A 20,242-nucleotide genomic window follows, 5' to 3' on the forward strand; every position below is an offset into this window, starting at 1 on the left:
AGTAGCTTGCTTAAAGTTAATTGAAAATGAACCAAAAAATGCCTTTAGGATTTGATTCATTATATTTTTAGATTACATGAAACTTAAAAAAATAAAATCATAGATACTTACTTGAGAGTGATTTAACACAGTGCTTGCCTGTACCGTAACAGCAGAAGTGCAGGCTGGTCTGACAGTAGAGTGAACACCTTTGGCTTGTATTGGAGGGACCTGATGCACTGTTGATGTTGCTACATGTACTGCTTGCTAATAAAAGATCAGGAAAGGAGATAACATATCATTAATTCCCTATGCCACTAGAAGGCAAAGCTATTAGAAGATCTGCCAATACATTTTTGGAAAATTGTTTTGAACGTTCATTAAATAAAACTAACAATTCACATATTTATTTACAGATACTTTCAAAACCGACCCTACCCAGCACAATCCATAATGACAAACATACTGAACACTGTGACGTGAAAGTAAACAAACTAACGGGCAAACCATTATAATGAAAGCCAATATCAATGAAAAACAAATAAATAGAAATTTTTCGCAAATATCTTAAAAGAAAGACAATTTTCAGTAAACAATTAAATTGAAAGTCACTTTACAATCGAAGACAACAGCAAAAACAAAAAAATACTAACACTTAGAAATTAGAAAGTGCAATAAATTGGCAATTAAATAAACCTTAACAATGGGAAACAACAGTTAAGGAAAAAACTTTTAAAATGAATAAAGATTTAAATATTTTAGATCCAATCACCTTTTACTATAGTTATTCAAATCTATGGTTTCTCTAAATAGTGTGCTAAGAAAAAAAAATCTATTTTCCTTTACTGTTATATCTCCCCCATCATTTCAACTGGCAGTCGCCCATAGGTAGTTATAGTTAGGACCTAGTTTCCACAGTAAAAACGTTTTTTGTTTTGCCAATAACGTTACTGTTGTTTGACAAATCTTGATGAATCTTTCCGAATTAGTACAACGCTAACTGTAGATGCTGTGCTGAAAGTTACGAGGTGATCCAGCAAGTGGGGGCTGAGAAAAAGGAGAGTCCCAAAACACACTGTCCCCATGCAATTTCCCATAGGGATTTTGTACACGACTACAGCCCGAATCGCTGAACGGAATTACACAAAATTTGACAGTAAGCTAGCTCTTGGTCCAGAATACATGCTTTGTGTAATGTGGTGTAAATCCATTCAGTAGTTTTAGAGATATTAACTGAAAATATTTGTATATCTAGGAACGCAGATGCTCCACGGATCCACGCATCAAATCAGGGTCCTGATTGGTTGGCTGCACCTTGACTGAAAAGTTGTGGCTGCCATTTTATATCTCTGGAAAAGGTCCCTGGGGTTGAAAAGTTGCTGCATACTAATTGCAAGGGTCAACTTTCCTGACCCCTTGTGCATGTTATAAATGAGGTGAAAGCATGTTTAATGGGCAGTAAAATGCCCACAAAACTTTTTTTGGGTCACTTGCGAGATACACAGAGCAGTTGTAGGCCTCCGTGCAGCCCCCCACATGTAAATTAGCGATGGATTCACAGGGCTCAGCGGGCTCCCTTATAAAATCTACAACGGATTTGCAGAGCTTACGCATGGCCAAATAAAAAAATATATATGTACACCCATTTAAACACCTATACAGACACTGACACCTACTCACAAACCCATAGACACTCTCACATACACATGTAGACACACACTCAGTGACATATCCATACAGCCACTGTCATACCCATTAACATACCCATATAGAAATTCACAAATCCACTTACACACTGATACAGCAACTTTCACATCCACTCGCATACCTATGCAGACACACCGATACCCATTCAGACACTGATACAGACACTCACACCCACTCACATACCCATACTGAGACTTTCACAGCTACTCATATACCTATATAGACACACACATCAACTCACATACGCATACAGACACTCTCATACCCACTTACATACCCATACTGACACTCTCACACCCACACACTGTAACATCCACTTCCATACATCATTCTTGCCCCCCCTTTGACACCCATACAGAGAGTCTCACACCTACTCACATACCCATACAATGTCACATCCAGACAGACACTTTCACACATACAGACGCTCACACACCCAGACAGACACACATACTCACTGACAGACCCACTGATAGAGCTACTCAGAGATCCATTCAGACACTTGTACACCCACGCACAGATGGGTCAGTTTAAACGCTGGGACATGAGTGAGGCGAAAGACCTACTTTGAACCAGGCGTCGAGCACACGTGTTGATCATTGTAGAAAACAGACAGCCCTCAGTGCCTCTAGTGAATCCCCACATGGCTGAATTCGGAGTTCACAGGAAAATGGGACTCACAGACTACTTTACGCCAGATATGGGGTGATTCAGTGTTAGACCGGGTTATCAGGCGACATTCTATTTTGCACTACAATAACATCACGGGGTACAAATCGGGCTGATATTTTGTTAAGATAAATCGTGTTTTAATCTATACAGGCATTGTCCCAAGCTGAGAATTTATAAAGCAAGAGTGCAATCCCCGCCGATAGTAAATACAACGAGAAAGCTGTTTAACTTTAACATTGATTCATGGTGACGCACGGGGGATTGACCCCACCTACACTGGAGGTATGTTTATAACACCTCTTGAAAAACAATTTTTTTTTTTAACATTTATATAAAAATACGAATGCAGATACTTATTTTCTCTGCATGTGGAGATACTACACAGTGATTCCCCAAAGCAAACAGGGTGACTTCATAACTTTTTACAGTACCATTTGACTTTTTAAACCTATATTGACTTGAGGCATCTAGTAGTCAAGTCAAGGAAAGCTTTATTCAATTACTTTTTTAACAATCATAAAAGCACATAAAACATACAATGCTTTTACGCAAACATTTACACAAGAATAAATATACGATAGTCAAGTCAAAGTCAAAAGATCTTTATTCGGAATAAAAACATCCATAAAAGTACAAACAAAATACAATAAAACTTTGCAGTACATAATGACATCTGGAAAACAAGTCTAGGAGCGATCAGACATAATCAAATTTCAATTTCATATTTACACGCGAATTGTCCCTTTTGTAAAAACATCTACATACACAATTTAAAAATACACGATTAAAAAGATACAATCTAATCAACATGGTTTAAGAAATGGATGGGTGGTAGCAGCATTATCATTGTGTCCACATAAAACAATCTTTATAAAAGAATATACAGTTTTTAAAATTTTATTAAAATACACAGGAAAAAGTGCAATGTGCGATAATTATACATCGGTAAATAAAGTGGCTCGTAATCTGACAGCTGCTTTAAGGAAGCAGCTCACCCTGAATATAACTTCATCCGATCCCAATAATAAAAACGACCTTAATGCCAGTTTAAAATTGGTCAGTTCATGTTTCCTACAGTAGGGCATTAAATAATGAGCGGAAAGCTTTTTATAGAAACCGCAAAAGAACAGGAAATGCATAAGACTCTGTTTCAGGCTGGGGTTACAATGGCAATTCAAACTCTCTAAATGTTTATTGTAACCCAAAGGGAAGTTCAGTAAGTTTACTATACTTCCGTCTCGGAAACGAAACAGTAAACCCCTGTTTCACCTACTAAGTTGCAGACGTAAATACCTATATGGAGGACCAGGATGTTTAATGTGTGGTTCCGAATAGCCCATATATTTAATAACAGTGCATTTAGTCGAGTTCTTCCCTTCACGTTCTCCTCTATACAAATCATATAGTGCCCTAAGAATAATAGTCTTATGGGAGCGGTTTATTAAACTCGGTGTGGAAAACAGAGAACCCTGCCCTACACTTTCAAGGCAATCTTTTACCGCTTTTAACCACGGTATGCAGTTTGCCCTATCGCATTTTAGACAATCTAAAATTATTTCACGGGTCAAAATGGCAGCCGGGTTATTCCATAGCTTTAGCCAGAAGAGTACTGGTCTTGATCTTACAAAATCTTCTATGTATGAAATATTTAACTCATTGTGGCATACATAGTTAGGGGAACAGATAACCCCGCCGAGCACCTTCCGACAAAACCGGTTTTCTTCCATTTGAATGTGGGAGCATTTTGTGTAGCCCCAGACCTCGGCGCCATAGGTACCAGTTGGCATACATTGAGTTTGATAGATCTTAACCAGTGGTGTGATTACGTCAGCATAGTTGGGTTGTCTCAAAGAAGTGACACAATTTATAGCCTTGCCCAACTTATTCCTAGCATAAGATACATGTGCATGCCATGTACCAGTGTTTGAGAACAGCAACCCCAGATATGGAAAGGTACTGGTACTTTTCAAAACATTTGACCCTGATTTGATCTCGGCAATTTTATAATTCTTAGGACCGCAGCTCATGATTAATGATTTTTTAAAATTAGTTGTCAAGCCTAAATCGGCCATAAAAAGAACAAACCCGGAAATTAAAATGCGGAGTGCCTTCGGGGTGCGGCCCATCAGGACCGCATCGTCAGCGTAAAGAAGGGTAGGTATTGGGACTCCATTTACATGAGGTACATCTTTTATTAAAATACTCAGGGCGCCGCTTAAATTATTAATATACAAGATAAACAGGAGGGGGGCCAGCACACACCCTTGTCTGACCCCCCTACCGATACTAATGTCATCAGAAACTTCGCCAGATTGATTTATACGCACACGTGCTTTTAAATCACGGTGTAAAAAAGCTAAAAAGTGGACCAAATAATCGTCTAAACCATACTCAAGAAGGGTGGACCAAAGGCGGGAACGGTTAACAAAATCAAAAGCGGAACTCAAATCCATAAATCCAAAATATAGAGGGGATTTCTTGGCAATATTATATTTCGCCATAATCAGATTCAGGTTTAAGCATTGTTCCACCGTTCCAACGCCACTACGGAAACCAAGCTGACTGGGATGTAAGATCTTACTCTCGTCAGCCCAAGTTCTAATCCTTTTAAATATGATCCGCCCCAGAACTTTCAAAGTATTATCAATTAATGAAATGGGGCGGTAACACCCCGGGTCCAGTCTGTCACCCTTTTTGAAAATTGGAACGATTGTGCTGCAGGACCATGTTTCTGGAATTTGCCCATTTGTTAAATTATTAAAAACATTACATAGCAGTGGAGCCCAAAAAACGGGCTCACACTTCAACTGGTCAATTGAGAGGCCGTCAGGGCCGGGCGCTTTATTTTCAGCGCTTTCTAATATTGCATCCTCAACCTCAGATACAGAAATATTAAGTGGGTTTAAGGGTAATAGAGTTAAAGGAGGAGTATCTGGAGTTGCATAAATTTTTGCAAAATGTTCCATCCAGACAAGGCCAGTGATGTTGCAGTTAATCTCCGTTAGATTAGAGCCTATAGATCTTATCTCCTTTACCTCTTTCCAAAACCCTGTGGTATCTTTCAATTCGGCTGAGCGTGCCAGGGAGCCCCAGTGAGATTTAAGCAGTTCATTTGATCTAGTTCGTAGGGTACGTTTGTACTCTGTTCTGAGCAATCTTATTTGTGGTAGGTCCCTTGGTTCAGCTTTAAGGGCAGCTCTCAAGTTCCTGTTTGCTTTGGAACAGAGGGCATCGAACCATCTAGGTGTTTCCACAGCTTTACTAGAAGCTGGTCTGGAGATCTCACCTTTTATTACGGAACAGAGTTCAGAAAATGACGTAATTATGTTAACCCCATGGTCATCAGTGGTGAGACAATTTTCGATCAAAACTGGATATTTTTTAATAATTTCAGCTAGGATTCCCCGGTTATCCACGCCCTTCCAAATTACCCTCAATTTATCAGTTGAAACCTTCAAGTTTTTAGCACCTATTTCTTTTCGTATGCACTTACCCCTCAAAAGTGATAGGTGAATAACAATTGGGTAATGGTCGCTATAAATTTTACATACAACTTCAGCCCTTATTAGAGCATAAGCGACAGGAGGTGAAACAAAAACATAATCAATTGTAGTACCACCCCCATGACCAATAAAAGTGGAAAATGGGGCGGTGCTATCCTCCATACCTACATGTTCCATACAATTTACAAGGTCTCTAGTTATTAGAAAATTTGATAGTTCTGTTCCTCTTTTACATGGGGGGTTTCTTGAATGTATATGGGCATTAAAGTCCCCTCCTAGGCAGATACCATCAAATTTCCCAAATTTCTGACCATCCATAATTTCATCAATAAAATCAAAAAAAAGAATAAAATTGGGGTTAGGTAGGGACAAAAAGTCATTATTATAAAAGTTGATTAAACATAGTCTTGTCCTCTGAGTATACGAGAATGCCATAAAACTAGTGCAATTTGTTAGCAGGTTCTCAACTTTGACTTCCGCAGTAATCTTTATCCAGATTGATAATCCACCGCTAGGACGACCAAACGGAGGAACTGGAACGATCTTATTATGGCAGGTATACCCCTCAAATAACAAATCAATTGTGCACCAGGTTTCTTGGAACATTAATATGTCATGACAGTTAACCCAATCTTTCCAAGAGGTAATTTCCATCTTTGCCTTCAGCCCGGCAATATTCCAACTAAGAATTTTTAAATTATTATCTGGCCTAGAACAAGGGCCCTGGTCAGAAACTGGGACGGATGTTAATGTAATGAGCCCTTGTTGTTCACATAATATACCAGATAAAAAGGTGTTAGATGTCGACAGAGGCACCTCAGGAAATGTTTCCACTGACCGATCGATAACAGAACACACAGGAATCGGTTCAGTGGTAGTGGGAGGCAGTCAATCCAAAGATTCCAAATCCTGAAATATTGCAAACCTATTGTGTAAGGGGAAAACCGGTGGGGGCTGCATCATTTTGTGTGGGGGACGGTAGAAATAATTTAGCGGTAGGGGTTTCACCACAGTAGATGGGCCGTGTCGAACAGAGGTTCTGTTCAACAGAAATTTTGCAGTTCCCGGGTTTCTAAAGTTAATTACAATGCAGTCCCCATTAATGTTTTTGAATAGAGGACCGACCCAGGTTACTCGTCTTGTGGACAGAATCTCTTTAGAAATGTCATAGCCCACCCACTTATGCTTTGCTAGCCAGTCTATACACTTATTGTGCAGTTGGACCCACGATTCTCCTTGGCCTTCCCTAAGGGATGGGATACCAGCCAGAACTAAAACATAAGGACAAGCCTCAGGTGGAAGGTGGAAGGCAGGCCCTTGGTGTTTAATAGGCCTAGTGTCTTCATGTGTGATCTTATTATAGCGCTGGCTGGGATCTGGGGCGGCTTTCTGCATTGTGGTAATGCCTGCCGGTAAAATACTATTGTTAATTGCTGTGGATGAGCCAGTTACAACAATAGGGGAAACGGGATTTGTCAGAAACACTGGTAGCGATACTTGGAAGCAAAGAGGATTTAGTTGAGGGAACAGACTGGTTGCCACCTCTTGTGCTGTTACATTGGACCGCAGGTGTAATAGATGGTGATAAATGGGTAGCAACCTGTGGTTCCTTATCCCTATTAATGACCTGGTCCCCCCTAGTAAGAACACGAGTGGTGGATTCCAGGTCCTTTAACAAACGTTCTACTCTTATTTTATCCAAGCTCACTGTACCTTTTCTTTTGGCATCATCATTTTTAATTAGGTTTTCCAGTCTGTCAAGTCTTTTAAAAATATTATTAAATTGTTTATTCATTTGACCTTCGAGCTGTTTAAAAATAGTATCTGCGATGGTCTCAATAAGATTCCCCTCTGATTTAGAGTAGTGACCATTTGTGTTGTTTACATTGGGGAACTCAGTCTGGGTTGAACAAGACATAAAATTTGAGTCTTCGTTATTTATGACTACAACATCACCCAGATGAGATTGATCCTGGGCAGATACAATTCGTTGATTTAATTTCTGTTTCTTCTCCCTAGTCCACATACTTTGTGGTGTTGGTTGGTTTACACTCCTTAATGGCTGCTTCCTTTTATTGTGGGATAATTTCACAGGAGCCCTCTTTCTCTTAGCAGCAGCATTATCAGATACCTTGTTGATAGCCTCCGCAGATGTAGGTTCTAATGTAGAGTCAGGGGCTATTTCTGGGGCTATGTATATAACGGTATTTTCATCGTCCAGAACAGTGGGCACAGTGACAACAGAATGTGATGGTTTAACCACTCTAACCTCCGGATTAATGTGAGTGTTGACTTTTAGGCAACTCGTGGCGTGTGGTTGATTAGTGTTCATAGGGCCCATAGAAAACCTTCTTTCAGTTTCGACAATTTCATTGAACGCGGTATCAATTAGTGTCTCAAAAGAAGTTAATATTGAAAATGAGGTATCTATTTCCTGGATGGGGGCATCAGCAGAGTTACTTATGTCCGTGCGATCACCCATTCTATTTACCTGATAAGAGGCAAACCTTACGAAGGAGATGTTAGTGGGGTGGCCCGCCCGACCACTGATGACCTCTGAGGGCCTCAGAGGGCCCGCCCTTTGCCCGGGCTTAGCCCGGCGCTGCTGCCCGCGTGCGTCCCGCGACGCGGAGGGAGCGTCCTGCTAAAGTAGCGCCTACAGGCGCGCAGCGGCAGGAAGTGGCCGGAAGTGGTCGCACTGCCCTCTGGGAGCTGTAGTCTCCAGCCGCCACCAGCCGCGAGGAATGGAGAACGCGGCAGCGGCGAGACCTACAGCGTCAGGGACCCAGGGGCAGGAAGGCAGAAGAGCGTCTGGCAGGTAGGCTTCCCGGCAGCAGTGTGGCTCGATTTCCCCGCTCCACCGAGGGAGCGTCCTGCTAAAGTAGCGCCTCCAGGCGCGCAGCGGCAGGAAGTGGCCGGAAGTGGTCGCACTGCCCTCTGGGAGCTGTAGTCTCCAGCCGCCACCAGCCGCGAGGAATGGAGAACGCGGCAGCGGCGAGACCTACAGCGTCAGGGACCCAGGGGCAGGAAGGCAGAAGAGCGTCTGGCAGGTAGGCTTCCCGGCAGCAGTGTGGCTCGATTTCCCCGCTCCACCGAGGGAGCGTCCTGCTAAAGTAGCGCCTCCAGGCGCGCAGCGGCAGGAAGTGGCCGGAAGTGGTCGCACTGCCCTCTGGGAGCTGTAGTCTCCAGCCGCCACCAGCCGCGAGGAATGGAGAACGCGGCAGCGGCGAGACCTACAGCGTCAGGGACCCAGGGGCAGGAAGGCAGAAGAGCGTCTGGCAGGTAGGCTTCCCGGCAGCAGTGTGGCTCGATTTCCGATACGATAAACATTAAGAACTTCTTAAAAGTTGATATATAATTTAGCATAATTAAAATCAGACAATGTTAAAATGACAGTGTGCCTAAACACTCTCACGCCTAATTTCACTATACTCTTACTTTGACAAAGAACTTTCTTCAGAAACATGGATCTCCTCCAGGCTATGTGCTCGTTTTCAAGAAACTGGAGTTTAATTAGTGCCGGGCAAGATTGCCTCAGTCCCAGAACTTTTAAAAGTGGAACTAACCACACCTTCCTTAACTCTATTTAAAGTTACTAAAATAAAACTAAATGGATGGTAGATTGGACTGAGTGATTATCACAAGGACATAGTGGTAATTCTCGAGCCCAATCATTCATTTTTGGAAAGGAGACGAATCTGTGGACAATCCCCAGTCTAAACTTGGTTAGTAGCAGCCTATCATGTCCACCAGGGACAAATGCTAAATATGGCTGTATACTAAAAGTAGTTACAACCACCTGATGCTGCTGAACGCTGGGTATCAAAGTCTCCCCAGACAATCTTAACATGTCCAATAGCTGGAGACCCTCCTTTAGGTCGAGACCTGTGAAGGCTGCGCTTGCGCAGTCGCCGGGAGAGATCTTATGTTACATATGTGGGGGCTTGAACCCACCCCTCTTCTCCATTGGCTGGCCTCGTAAATGCTGGCCAGCCATTGGAGGAGAGGGGCGTCACACCATTCAAGCCCCGTATTTTTCGGATTCGGGGGCGTGTTTTTTGCAGTTTTTAACTCTGTGACGTCATCCGTCACTCAACAGCAAAAACCATACCCCCGATGCGAAAATGGCGGCACTTTTCTGCCGCCATTTCTGCCCGACTGCCGCCGGAAGTAGAGAAGCTGCCGAGTCCTCCGCCCCAGCCGGTGAGTGCTTGTTTTCGATTCTTTCTGGTAATCAGCTGGATAGTGCACGAGTTAGTAAAATATTCTGGGTGACCTAAATCGCTCAAACTTTACCCATGGGATCTTTATGGCCCCTTCCAACTTCAGACTATCCCGTAGAATCTCCCTGTTTAATTTGGGTCTCTTCATTTGACCAGATCCTGTGCCAGAGGAGAATAGGTTCCAGTTTTATAAGGTAAGAGATATATGGGAGGCCCAGCTCAGCATGACAGACAAATGTAGAAGTACTGGCTGGAACTGACAAAATACACCTTAAGAAAGTGTTTTCCACAAATTGTATCGGGGGTGTGTCAGCAAAGCCCCAGACCCCCGCTCCATACATTGCGGTAGAAATACATTGAGCTTTATAAATATATATAAGCTCTCCTGGCGGTTTCCTACCCAGTTTTTTCGAAAAAGTGGCCAGAGCAGGTGTTCTGATAAAGGCGAGCTTTTTATCAAAAACGGCTTGGGTCCATAAAATGTTCTGATTAAATAAAATACCAAGATATGTAAAACTCTTTGTGGGGTCTATTTTGTGCCCATCCACAAACATGTCCCTAGACCTCTGCTTTGTCGTGTTAATGCGAAGAACAAGATCCTTCATAAAGTAAGAAAAACTGTTTAAAACCTTCTAAAGACCAATCTGCCTATGGGACATCAGTACTGCATCATCTGCATAAATGAAAGCAGGTATAGGACAACCACCTATTTGGGGAAAGTCTCGACCATCCTTAAGCAGTGCCTGCCCTAGCCCATTAATATAAAGGTTAAAAAGGAAGGGGGCTAGGACACAACCTTGCCTAACCCCCTCCTAATGGGGAAGGAGGCAGTACGCGCACCACCCAGACCAAAACCCACTCATGCCTTAGCCCCACTGTAGAGGCGCATAAGAAAAAGGATAATATTGGGGTCAACCCCCACAGTCTCAAGGACCTCCCAAAGTTTGCCATTCCTCACAGAGTCGAAGGCCGCACAGAGGTCCACAAAAGCTAAAAACAATCTGCCCTTCTTCACCCTAGTGTACTTCCCCACGAAGATGGCTAAATTTAGGTTCTGCTCTATTGTCCCTAGCCCATCATGAAAACCGTATTGAATATCAGATAGGATCTGGCTGTCCTCGGCCCTATCATTTAGGCGTTCGAAAATGATTCGCCCCACTACTTTAGCCAAAGAATCCAATAAGGAAATGGGCCTATAGCAGCCAGGATTATGATGGTCCACTTTTTAGGTCTCGCCTAGCCTTGCAGCGCATGTGTTGCACCCTCTGCCAGATCTATTGTTGTCGAGTTGATTTCGTAAGTGGAGTGGAAGCTCCGCCCATCCTTCCTATTGGCCGGCGTAATACTTTATGATAAACGCTGTCCTCCAATTCAAAGTGAGGCTTTTTGGTGACCGCCCAGTCTCCTTTAGGCCCCGCCCACCCTGACTGGATCGTTTGCTTGCGGCTAGAGACTGTCTCATTTAATTAGTGGGGGAGCACTTATTTTTTACAATCGCATAATGGCGACGGCTTGTTAATTTTGGGGGCACTTGAGTTGGGCGTACTACCATTTGTAAAACCCCATAGCGCCTATGGCGCCTGATGCTCTTTACGGTTCTGTGGTACTGGTTGGATGGAATCAAAGTGGTCTGTTGACATTTGGTATTTTGCTGTGTTTAGGTTCCGTTTATTCCTATTGACATGGGGCTTATGGAGTTATTGTTTAGAGACGGGTTGTGTGGGGGTATTCGCTGAGAGAGTAGGATGTTGACGTGGGAGCGTGTTGCCTTCGGCTGTGGTGTCCTGCCTCCAGACCATTTTAAGATTTTTTTATAGAATTGCTTCGATTTAAGAAAAGCTAGACTGCAGCTCCAAGATCACGTTATTCTGTTAATTGAAATCAAATCACGGTACTGGAAACGTTCTTTCTATCGACATGGAGCAGTTCGAAAACCCTATTCCAGTCACACCTGAGTGCGGAAGGACATCTTTCACTTTACGTGGCTCCAGATTAGAGCAGATGGGCTTAACAACTGAAGGACGGTCGCGTTTGCTGGAATAGCTATGAAATACAACATGAAAATCTAATGTGTTTCCTATAAAAGCGTTTCGTACAGCGTTAGAGAATGTATTTGTTGTAGAGATGTACAGATGGCCATGTTTTGCTACCAGGCTAATAGCAATTGGTGTAGGCAAAATAAAATTTGCTCTTTGACTGGAAGTCACCAGAATAATAAAAGTTAATCGGATTTAGAATTGCATTTTTTTGTGTTGGCAGCTGGTGGTAGTGTAACAATGGCATGCAGCAAACGCTTTATATTTTGCAAAGCAAGTTTTGCAAAAGAGGGATATGGTATTTAAATCATCAGTTTTGGTTTTGATTAAAGGGTCGGCTTTAATAAAACCTCTAAGAAACTTGTAGATATCAAAGACACAAGGTAAACACCTTCTAAGGAGGAAAGTAATTCTTTATATGTGATTTCTAGTTTTTAGGGCTCGGACTCCTCCCCCTGGGGGAGGAGTTAAGAGATCCTAATGTTATAAGAAAAAAAAGAAGAAGAAGAAGAAGGGCCTTGGTGAGAGGAATTCCACACATTCCTTTGCGTTTTCTGGCATCTGGTCAGTGATTCGTCTTCCCTGTGCTGTGTATGTAGTAGCCTTGAAGTGATAGGCTGTAAGTAATGTACGCGTGCCCGATGTGGCATTTTGTGTGCGAGAGCGAGCATGGCAGAGTGATTAATCTTAATTACGAGCTGTCAGAGTGCCCGTGTAATGCAAGCCAGATGATGCGAACGCGTTCACAGCGGTGAGCGCGTTCAATGTTAAATGACGAGAGGCAGCAGTCGAGGCTCACAGAAGATGACTCATACACGGATCTCTGTGTGGGCCGAGGTGTGACGGTTGTGGTGCGTTGGTATATTTTAGTCATGGGTGGGGGCTGTGTAAGGAGGTGGGTCATTGACGAAGCTGTCTGGAGTTCGTGGGGTCCGGGGCGCGTGCACAGTGCTCACTTTGTTAATATTGGGGTGCATTGGGGGAGCCGTAAGAGGAATCACGGCGCTCTGACGGAGTCCTGCGGGGTTTGCGGTGCATGAAAGAGCTATAAAAAAAAAGGATGGGGGCGCGGTGATAACTGATTATCTCCTCTCGTGTGCGGTCTCTGCTAAATCACAGCCGCCGCCTGCGGATGCCTTGCCCACTATATAAATCTGCCTGAGGTGCATCCTTTTACACAAGGGAGAAAAGAGAAAAACACACGAGCTCTTAAAACGTTCCCAGATGAACGGCGCGTCAAGCTGAGATGTAGCCGATAGCGGCTGTAATGAAGAGGCAGGCCGGGGCCTGGCTGGCAGCATGTAATCATAAATCAATAAATTGGTGAAAGCTCTTTCCAATATGAGTTTAATATATATTTTTGCACCTGTCCCTTCTCAGGGTGTACAGGACGTGCATGTACGCTCCGAGGATGGGTGGGCAGGGGATACAACGCCGACAACGCTGGAATAGAATGCGGGGCACGCACGTAGGGACCAGGCCTCCTGTCATCAGAGGTCCCCACTCCGAGTGACCCGTTCAGTGACCGAGACAGGAGGGGAAATGGAAAAACTTCCGATGCTAATTAAAAATTGCATTCTGTACATAACGCCTTCTTAGAGCTATGAGAACATAATACATATATCGAACAGTCTTATATGTGCGGTACTTTAGCTCCCGCGCAGTGCTCACTGAAGGCTCCGCTTAATTGGGCAACAGCCCTTTTGATTTCCTCGGGTCGCCGAACGCTGTGGCACTATAATACCTGAAGCCTCTCATTTCTCGAGCTCTGTGATTTCATTCCATCACTGCGTGCCACGTCGCTGCGCTGCATTAGGGCAGTGCTTTGTTTTTGTTTATCCACTTTGATAGAGCGCTAATCCGGTCTGTGGGTATTGGAACGCTTTTAGGGAGCAACTGTTACATTACACAACAACGGGTTCTTTTGTTTTTTAAATATGGGGACATTAAGAGACTAGCACCGAATCACAAGATGGTGAGCCGACATCAAAGTTGGCATGACTGGAGCAGTCCACATGCTTTACTCTACATGCAATTGCTCAGTCGTTCCTCGAGTCTGTGAATGCCCCGTGCCCTAATGGTCCTTACCTAACTCAAAAATCTGTCTCTTGCTTGGATTTGTCAAATTGCTCTTCATTTTCTGTTCTGTGTTGCTCAGGCCAGTAACCAAAGTAAACATAAAAAGAAAAAGTCAGGAACCAACCTAGCAAGACGGCTGAATTAGCCAGGTTTTATTTACTCCAAACTGGTTTTCAAATCGTTTCGCTGGCAATGATAGCCTTAGCCGTGAATTTTGGCGCTATGACCAGGACCACTAAAATTCTGCGTTTTCCGTATAATTATGAATTTGCCGCATTTGCAGCACAATCCATGCTCTCCGGAATAAACTGCAGAGTTCACCCAAAAAAATGTATCACAAACGAATCAAAACCAACAAAAAACTTGTTGCCACATGTTGCGCGCAGTGGAACCTTCGCACAGGGCGTGCAAATGTTGACTGATCACCATTTTGTTGCTTATTTCTGCATTAGAGTGTCAAAGCCGTACCGATGAGGTGAAACCTGTGATTAAATAGTATTAACGTGTATAAATGCCAAAATTATGCGGTAAGACGAAATTAGTCACATTAAGCCGCATAATGTGACATTTCCTGCATCAGCCTTGCTGCATAATTAGGTACCTCACTACCTCATAATTCCAGTGGCCTTGGCTATGAATTCACAAGCGAGGGGAACAATCTAAGGACAAAATATTGACAAGGTTATTTTAAAAACCTGGGTCTGAACATTTAATATGGGAACAAAACAAACCTTTTAAATACATTTGAATATATTTAAATACATTTTAAACCATCGTTAATACATAGCGATGAGCATTTGGAGTGGTTTGACTTCAAACCGAAAAACAGTTTAGTCATTGGGGGCTATTGCTCAGGTCAACTCTCTACTGACTTAACCCAGCCATGGCAGAAACAACCACCAGAAGCAAGTCTGTTGAGTGCAGAGTGCTGTTGAGTGCAGAGTGCTTTTGAGTGCAGAGTGCTGTTGAGTGCAGAGTGCTGTTGAGTGCAGAGTGCTGTTGAGTGCAGAGTGCTGTTGAGTGCAGAGTGCTGTTGAGTGCAGAGTGCTGTTGAGTGCAGAGTGCTGTTGAGTGCAGAGTGCTGTTGAGTGCAGAGTGCTGTTGAGGGCAGAGTGCTGTTGAGGGCAGAGTGCTGTTGAGGGCAGAGTGCTGTTGAGGGCAGAGTGCTGTTGAGTGCAGAATGCTGTTGAGTGCAGAGTGCTGTTGAGTGCAGAGTGCTGTTGAGTGCAGAGTGCTGTTGAGTGCAGAGTGCTGTTGAGTGCAGAGTGCTGTTGAGTGCAGAGTGTAGAATGCTGTTGTGTGCAGAGTGCAGAGTGCTGTTGAGTGCAGAGTGCTGTTGAGTGCAGAGTGTAGAATGCTGTTGTGTGCAGAGTGCAGAATGCTGTTGAGTGCAGAATGCTGTTGAGTGCAGAATGCGGTTGAGTGCAGAGTGCTGTTGTGTGCAGAGTGCTGTTGAGTGCAGAGTGCTGTTGAGTGCAGAGTGCTGTTGAGTGCAGAGTGCTGTTGAGTGCAGAGTGCTGTTGAGTGCAGAGTGCTGTTGAGTGCAGAGTGCTGTTGAGTGCAGAATGCTGTTGAGGGCAGAGTGCTGTTGAGTGCAGAGTGCTGTTGAGTGCAGAGTGTAGAATGCTGTTGTGTGCAGAGTGCTGTTGAGTGCAGAGTGCTGTTGAGTGCAGAGTGTAGAATGCTGTTGTGTGCAGAGTGCAGAATGCTGTTGAGTGCAGAGTGCTGTTGAGTGCAGAATGCGGTTGAGTGCAGAGTGCGGTTGAGTGCAGAGTGCTGTTGAGTGCAGAGTGCTGTTGAGTGCAGAGTGCTGTTGAGTGCAGAGTGCTGTTGAGGGCAGAGTGCTGTTGAGGGCAGAGTGCTGTTGAGTGCAGAGTGCAGAATGCTGTTGAGGGCAGAGTGCTGTTGAGTGCAGAGTGCTGTTGAGTGCAGAGTGCTGTTGAGTGCAGAGTGCTGTTGAGTGCAGAGTGCTGTTGAGTGCAGAGTGCTGTTGAGTGCAGAGTGCTGTTGAGTGCAGAGTGCTGTTGAGTGCAGAGTGCTGTTGAGTGCAGAGTGCTGTTGAGTGCAGAGTGCTGTTGAGGGCAGAGTGCTGTTGAGGGCAGAGTGCAGAATGCTGTTGAGGGCAGAGTGCTGTTGAGTGCAGAGTGCTGTTGAGTGCAGAGTGCAGAATGCTGTTGAGTGCAGAATGCTGTTGAGTGCAGAATGCTGTTGAGTGCAGAGTGCTGTTGAGTGCAGAGTGCTGTTGAGTGCAGAGTGCTGTTGAGTTCAGAATGCTGTTGAGTGCAGAGTGCTGTTGAGTGCAGAGTGCTGTTGAGTGCAGAGTGCTGTTGAGTGCAGAGTGCTGTTGAGTGCAGAGTGCAGAATGCTGTTGAGTGCAGAATGCTGTTGAGTGCAGAATGCTGTTGAGTGCAGAGTGCTGTTGAGTGCAGAGTGCTGTTGAGTGCAGAGTGCAGAATGCTGTTGAGGGCAGACTGCTGTTGAGGGCAGAGTGCAGAATGCTGTTGAGTGCAGAGTGCTGTTGAGTGCAGAGTGCTGTTGAGGGCAGAGTGCTGTTGAGGGCAGAGTGCTGTTGAGGGCAGAGTGCTGTTGAGGGCAGAGTGCTGTTGAGGGCAGAGTGCTGTTGAGGGCAGAGTGCTGTTGAGGGCAGAGTGCTGTGTGCTGTTGAGGGCAGATTGCTGTTGAGGGCAGAGTGCTGTTGAGTGCTGTGCAAGCTTGTTACACTCACAAGGATACCACAGGCAGCTGAGGTGCAAGCTTCTCCCACTCACAAGAAGGACATCACAAGCAGCAGCGGTGCAAAATTCCCTCACACACTCACAGCAGGTACTGTGCCAAGGCAGTAGCAGCAACAGAGCAAGAGTCCCTTATAAAGAACAGGCACAGCACAGAGATGCACAATGCAACAAGCTTCTCACACTCACAAGAACGACATCACAGGCAGCAGCAGTGCAAGCTTGTTACACTCACAAGGAGACCACAGGCAGCAGCAGTGCAAGCTTCTTACACTCACAAGGAGACCACAGGCAGTAGAGGTGCCAGCTTCTCCCACTCACAACAACGACATCACAGGCAGCAGCAGTGCAAGCTTCTTACACTCACAAGAAGGACATCACAGGCAGCAGCAGTTCAAGCTTCTTACACTCACAAGGAGACCACAGGCAGCAGAGGTGCAAGCTTCTCACACTCACAAGAAGGACAACACAGGCAGTAACGGTGCAATATTCTCACACTCACAATGAAATCACTGGCACTACACACCACATGAACACACTCCATAACACATAGCAACAATACATTGCCATTTACAATGCCATTAGCTCAAACTCAAATAAATCCGAGCCCGATTGCATTTCTAATGCTTGTTATATATGCAAGCGTGTTCTCGCACAGTTCTCTACTCGGGTTGTTTCTGACTCACCAGCAGCCAACGCTAGTATCACCACGTTGATGATGGCATTAGGCACAAGGAACAGTAGTACCACCCCTTCTTTGTCTTTATAGTAGCAATATCTTCCACAGAAAAAAGTGCACTACACAATTATCAGTCAAACTTGGAGCTGCTTGAAAAAAGGTGTGCATTTTCCAACAATATATTCTTGCAATAAAGATGCCGCACGGTGCCCTGCTTAGAATTGTGGGAAGTCATGGGATTCGGGCATGCTTTAAGGCATCAGACTATTTCCAGTCGGGCGTGGCCAAGGAGCAGATAAAGACGGTCGCGTGAGCTCGTAGCTCAGTGTCGACCCTGCCAATTCTCCTGTACAGAGAGCCGATGGGCGATACCTAGGGGCCAGGACCCAGGTGTGTTGGGCTTTGGGACCCCCGGCTACGAGACGACACTAATTCGGGCAGATGCCGAGCTGCAGGAGCCGAGAGAGATGGTGGAGGTGGCCCGGCTTCATCAAAGGCACTGATCGAGAACTTGCAATGGAGCGAGTGAGCTGCTGAACTTGCTGACCAGCTGCAGTCAGGGTCGTTGAGGGGGAGTTAAAGTCAGACTGTGCCACCAGAGGGGACCCTGAATGCTGCGAGCCGCTGAGGGACCTGGACTGACCCCGCCGTGAAAGGCGTGCTGGCTAGGGCAGTGCGCTGCGACACTGCCGTGCGACAGCGAGGGCGGAGAGCCTACCGGGGCATATCAGTGCCCCCTCCTTGCAACCCGGACTATGAGTGACTTCAGCGGCATCCCCTCTACCAGAACGTTGTTTGCTGCCCCTGGCCTGGAGGACACTAGCCGCCATCTCTGGGGAGCCACAGGGAGATCGACGCAGGGCTCAACCTCGCTGAGAGACTGCAGACCCAGCTGCCTTCGGGACGGGTGGCCCGGAGGACATCGATACGGGGGCCGTAAACAGCGGAGGAGTCGGCCTTGCGATGGTCTGGCGTCAGTCCTCAGGGACATAGGAAGCGGGAAGTCCGGGAGGAAGTAGAATTGGACATTATACTGCCTCCAAACAATTCAGATCTCTGTTTCGCGCGGCGGTTCTTTAAGGGCATATCATAGTTCCCATCGTCTCAGCTAAATACTTTTTACCGAATTTGTTCAGGGGCCTATCAGAGTTTCCACCACATCGTTGAAGGATACATGTATTGAGACACTATACTCGGCAATGTGCAGTCGGACTTACACATATGATCTGGACTATGTACTAACTGGCTGTGGACAAATATATTCCACACAGATGAGCAAAACTTTTAGGAAATAATTACATTTCTGTGACTTTTGGGGAACAGCAAGTTGACGTATAAGACTGGGAGGCAATACATCCTCTTAATTAAGGCTCGACAACTTATTCGTTTTTTGAGAAACTTTTAACCTGTATTTGACGCTTCCCAACTACGAAACATATAAGCCTTGAGGAAGTTACGTTCCAGTAATGAAAAACGTGTCAGCTGCCTGTTTCATTTTCTTAGGGATATAAGTACAGAAGAACTTTCAACAACAATTTTTGTATCATGTACTATTAATAAGAGACTGTACAGACAATAATTGTGTAAAACAAGATGTTAAAACATCAAAGGAATCTCACGTTTTGGATGCTCTCTTTATACCGTTCAATATGGGTGTTGTTTATTTCAACAATTGAAAGTCGTGACTCCTTAAGGTCAGGACAGGGAACTAACTCCCTTAGAAGCTCTTGCTTCTATGAAAAACAAATATTTGAGTGCCGAGGTACAACAAATCTCTAATTAACCCCCGGGCATGTGTACGGCCCTCCCCCACGGGGGGATTGGTCAGTTAATTGTTATTTTATTTGGTTTCTCAGGAAAGCCCCGGATTTGATGCTCAATGATGGCTAAGCGCCTGATCTTCCGTAGCAAGTAGTAATGCAGTAGATTTGGGGAGAGACAATTTGAAGAGTGACGGAGCATAATGTATGGAATTGTACTGATAAAAAGCTACGAGACTCCTGACTTTTGGAGTAACTATGTTAAAGATCAATGAGTACAAGTAAAGATGTGGTATTTGTTTGTAGGTGTGTATAAAAACCAATAAAAACCAATTAAAAACAAAATAAGACTATTTCCCGTAAAGCAAATCGTAATCTTCTTATAGAATAAGCAAGAACTCAAGTATGTGAGGTATGCAGATTTGCATCCTGCACGTAGTGGTAAGAGGTACATTTAGGCATCTATGCCTTTGTCTGACATTTGTTGCTTATGTTCCATCTTGCATGGCATCCTTTCTTGTTCAGGTGCCAGTGAGCTAATGACTCGAAAAGTAAAGAAGGAATTGGAAGGTGGGACCTGCTAACAACAGTGATGGGTTTACAAGTGCCTCACTATTGTGAGAATGTTGGTTGGGGTGGTTATAAAGATGAGAAGGGGCAGAATGTTCACAGGATGTTGAAGAATGGAGGAAATAGGAGGCAAGTAAGATTTTAAGAGGTTGAACGATCGACTCACAAAAAATGCTAACATCTAGGCCTGACCAAGGAAAATCTACAACCAAATGTTATTTCTTGATTTTTTCCTGATTTACGAAACACCTATGCATCCAGGGAGAAGCCTTTTCGTAATTTCCTCTTTGTATATGCTCCTG

The 20,242-nt window shown here is 44.6% G+C and overlaps 1 protein-coding gene across 1 annotated transcript in view; it reads right to left on the reverse strand.

The window, feature by feature from the left end:
* LOC144799895 (transcription initiation factor TFIID subunit 4-like) overlaps positions 1 to 20,242 on the reverse strand; it is a 1,364,652-nt gene that overhangs the window by 1,115,279 nt on the left and 229,131 nt on the right. The window contains exon 3 of the mRNA XM_078671504.1: positions 112 to 246. Within this exon, the coding sequence (XP_078527630.1) occupies positions 112 to 246 (135 nt within the window). The remainder of the gene's footprint in view (positions 1 to 111; positions 247 to 20,242) is intronic.

The sequence above is a fragment of the Lissotriton helveticus genome, chromosome 12 (assembly GCF_964261635.1).
Source record: "Lissotriton helveticus chromosome 12, aLisHel1.1, whole genome shotgun sequence".
Classification (NCBI taxonomy): domain Eukaryota; kingdom Metazoa; phylum Chordata; class Amphibia; order Caudata; family Salamandridae; genus Lissotriton; species Lissotriton helveticus.